Raw genomic sequence first — 4099 nt, 5'->3', positions numbered from 1 at the left:
AGGAATGTTACCTAGAAATTAGATCACACTGCGCAATGCTGCAGCTCTTGTAGTGTGTGTGTGTGTGTGTGTGTGTGTGTGTGTGTGTGTGTGTTGGGGGGAGGGGACTTTGCCCAAGCCTGAGAGAGAGAGAGAGAGAGAGAGAGAGAGAGAGAGAGAGAGAGAGGAAGAAAGACACGCACCCGGGAAAATGCTCCATGCACATGGAGAATTTTTTTTGCTAGGAACAGCACTGAAAACCGAGCCCCCGGGATCTCCCTGCTGTTCCCCTCCTGGTGCAAACCATTCAGCTAGTGAGAGTCCCCCAGCCCCACCTCGACAACCGCACACCCCTCAACTCCAGCCCTGCACCCTCCAGCCTGGCTCCTGCGCCGCCGCGAGCTTTCCCCGGGACTGGCCCTGGCGGGGCGCCTAGAGCCCCATTGCATTGCTCCAGGAGAAAGGAGGGGGGCGGTGCATTTTGTAGGAGGAGGAGAACCGGGGCGGGGGGGGGTAGAGAAAATTGCGCGGAGACCTGCCAAGCGCCACCGCCGCCGCCGCCACCGCCGCTGCCGCGCCGCCGCCGCCTGTGAGCTCCGGCGGGCAGCCTGACTGTCGGCTTCCCGGGGCATCTGGGTCCGGCGGGGCACAGTCCTGGGCGCTGCCGGAGCCGCCGCCGCCGCCGTCGCCGCCGCCGCGGCGACCAGTGCAGTCGCTTTCCCCCGAGCCCGTGCGGCTCCGGCTCCTCGCGGGTGGAGGAGTGGGGGGTGGGGTTGTTGTTTGGGGGGAAGAAGGGGGAGGGGGCAACGCGGAGAGAGTCAGTGGTTTCCATGGTGATGGAGCTGAAAGTGCAGGAAATTTAAAGGCTTGGACCCTGCGAGACAGACAAACCGGTGCCAACGTGCGCGGACGCCGCCGCCGCCACCGCCGCTGGAGTCCGCAGGGCAGAGCCGGCTGTGCAGCCCGGAGCAGGCGGAGAGAAGTGGCCCAGGACCCGCTCGACTGGAGGCTCCGCACAGAGAAGCAGGACGCCGAGCGGCAGGAGGAGGAGGAGGGAAGAGGCTCGTCCACGCGCCCTGCGCCGCCGGCAGCCCGGGAGAGCAGCGAGGAGCCGGCGCCCCCAGCGCCCCACGGTCGCGCTGGAGTAATCTCGGATGCCCGGCCGCGGCCGCCTTCCCAAGTAGAGCGGCGGGGGGGGGAGTTGTGACCAACTCGTGCGCGTCTTCTGCGCCGCGGCGGGAGCCGGCGCTGCGCGAACGGCTCTCCTCGCGGCTCATGCTGCCTGCCCTGCGCCTGCCCAGCCTCGGGTGAGCCGCCTCCGGAGGGACCCGGGAGCGCGGCAGCGCCGCGGACTCGGCGTGCTCTCCTCCGGGGACGCGGGACGAAGAGGCAGCCCCGGGACGCGCGCGGGAGGCATGGAGCGCTGCCCCAGCTTGGGGGTCACCCTCTACGCCCTGGTGGTGGTCCTGGGGCTGCGGGCAGCACCAGCGGACGGCCAGCACTATCTACACATCCGCCCAGCACCCAGCGACAACCTGCCCCTGGTGGACCTCATCGAACATCCAGACCCTATCTTTGACCCCAAGGAGAAGGATCTGAACGAGACGCTGCTGCGCTCGCTGCTCGGGGGCCACTACGACCCGGGCTTTATGGCCACTTCGCCCCCAGAGGACCGACCGGGAGGGGGCGGGGGACCGGCTGGAGGTGCCGAGGACCTGGCGGAGCTGGACCAGCTGCTGCGGCAGCGGCCGTCGGGGGCCATGCCGAGCGAGATCAAAGGGCTGGAGTTCTCCGAGGGCTTGGCCCAAGGCAAGAAGCAGCGCCTGAGCAAGAAGCTAAGGAGGAAGTTACAGATGTGGCTGTGGTCACAGACCTTCTGCCCGGTGCTGTACGCGTGGAACGACCTAGGCAGCCGCTTTTGGCCACGCTACGTGAAGGTGGGCAGCTGCTTCAGCAAGCGCTCCTGTTCTGTGCCCGAGGGCATGGTGTGTAAGCCATCCAAGTCTGTGCACCTCACTGTGCTGCGGTGGCGCTGTCAGCGGCGCGGGGGTCAGCGCTGCGGCTGGATTCCAATCCAGTACCCCATCATTTCTGAGTGTAAGTGTTCCTGCTAGAACTCGGGGCCCCCTGCCCGCCCCCAGACACTTGATGGATCCCCACCAACGCCCCCCCTTCCACCGCCTCCAACCAGTTCCACCACCCTCTAGCGAGGGTTTTCAATGAACTTTTTTTTCTTCTTGGCTACAGAGACCTGGCTTTCTGGTTCATGTAATGCACTGTTTAACTGTGTAGGAATGTATATGTGTGTGTATATACGGTCCCAGTTTTAATTTACTTATTAAAAGGTCAGTATTATATACGTCAAAAGTTACCCGGCTTCTACTGTATTTAAAAAAAAAGCAAGCAAAAGGCAAAAAAAGAGCAGAGAAAAGAGAGACTTATTCTGGTTGTTGGTAATAATGTTAACCTGCTATTTATATCCCGATGCCCTTCGCATGGCGAAGCAGGGGGGGAAAGTTTTTTTTTTTTTTTTTTTTTTTTTTTTTTTTTTTTTCTTAAAAGTACAAAGAGAGGGGGAACTTTTGTAGAAGGACTTTTTAAAAAGCTATTTTCCATTCTTCGGAAAGTGTTTTGATTTTCCTTAGACCTCGAAGAAGTTATAGAGTTCAATGTTATTTTACAGTTATTGTAAATATAGAGAACAAATGGAATGACTAATCATTGTAAATTAAGAGTATCTGCTATTTATTCTTTATAATATCCCGTGTAGTAAATAAGAAAGAAGTGCAGAACAGGATTAAAGAAAACCACTAAAACTGACTGGGCTCTACACTGTGATTCACTGTGTTGGTGATTGATGGGGGGTGGGGGAGTGTCGCCGCGCTTACGACGCCTATTGGGAGACAAGCTCATCCGTTCGGACTCCCCTCCTGTGAGGTGATGAAGGTGACTGTAAAATTTTCAGTGTGTGTATGGGGGGGGGATGTTATTCTCAAACCCCATCTTTTAAGTATTATGTGGCTTCTACAGAGTCTCCCAGGGTACCCTCCCCCGTGCCACCAAAGCTCAGGCCTGTAGTGACCTCGACACCCAGCCGGCCCCCTGGAGCTGACCCGGGGCTGGGCCGATGAGGGGGGGAGGGAGGGGACTGCTGCTTTGTCCAAGCTGACAGGCCCTTCACAATGGGGACACGTGTCTTTCACACCTTCCCTGGGGGCGGAGTGCCGCTGAAACTTGACCCCCGAGGAATGGGGGGGGGCTGTCAGAGCGCGCCCACCCAGATCCCGCCACCCCTCCCTCCTTGTACCCCCACCACAATATTCAGCCCTTGTTAACCCTTTGCATGCCCGGAAACTATGGTGGTTGGGGCTAAAGTGACCCCTTGAATTCAACTACACACAACCTCAGGGATTCTGCAGATCTGGAGCCCCTACATCCCAGGCCCACAACTGACCAGGGAGAGATATTTTGGATATTTGACACTCACCTGGGCCTCTTCCAGGACCTATGGAAGACTGCGGTCCTAAATTTCTGAGGGATGTGAATCTGGGTACAAATCACCAACTCTGGGACCTGCACTGAGGAGAGGGACACGACGCCCCCCCCCCTTCCCGGACATTTTCTTCACTTGGGGGTTGGTGAGAAGAGAGGGGAGATCAGAATAGGAATTTTGCTCTTTAGGAGAGGGGCAAAGTTACGGCTTAAAGGTTCAGATAAATATCACTGTACACCACCCTTAAAAACCCATCTTTTTGGGACAGGCTCCAGACTCTCGCGTGCGTCCCTCCACCTCAATCCCCAGTGGCGGCCATCCACTCAGCTCCACGTGGGCCGGCTTCCTGACACCGCTCCCCGCTCCTTTTATTTATCTTGGACTCCACAGTCGCTCTCCTTTGCTCCCTTCCCCACCCCCTTGCCACCTCGTCGCGCCTCCCTCCAGGCCTCCTGTCCTCCGCCTCTCCCCCCCCCCCCCGCGCACCCCCCCCTCCGGAGTCGCAGCGAATCTATGCTAATTATTTCAAACCTGCGCCGAGTCCCCAGCTCAGTCTCAATGCCCCGGGCCCCGCCCTCCTTGTCCCTCCAGCCCGGCGCTTTCTTCCCTCCCGACGCAGCCTCGGTG

General features: G+C 59.1%; 1 protein-coding gene across 1 annotated transcript; it reads left to right on the top strand.

Annotated features, from left to right (window-relative positions):
* The first annotated feature begins 1379 nt into the window (after positions 1 to 1379).
* Positions 1380 to 2445, top strand: NOG (noggin). Its single transcript, XM_080924133.1, has one exon. It carries the CDS (start codon positions 1395 to 1397, stop codon positions 2091 to 2093), a length of 699 nt encoding a protein of 232 aa, XP_080780259.1. The 5' UTR covers positions 1380 to 1394; the 3' UTR covers positions 2094 to 2445.
* The last annotated feature ends 1654 nt before the right edge of the window (positions 2446 to 4099 follow it).

The sequence above is a fragment of the Micromys minutus genome, assembly GCF_963924665.1.
Source record: "Micromys minutus genome assembly, chromosome: 10".
NCBI lineage: Eukaryota > Metazoa > Chordata > Mammalia > Rodentia > Muridae > Micromys > Micromys minutus.
This window is presented reverse-complemented; position numbering and strand designations above follow the sequence as displayed.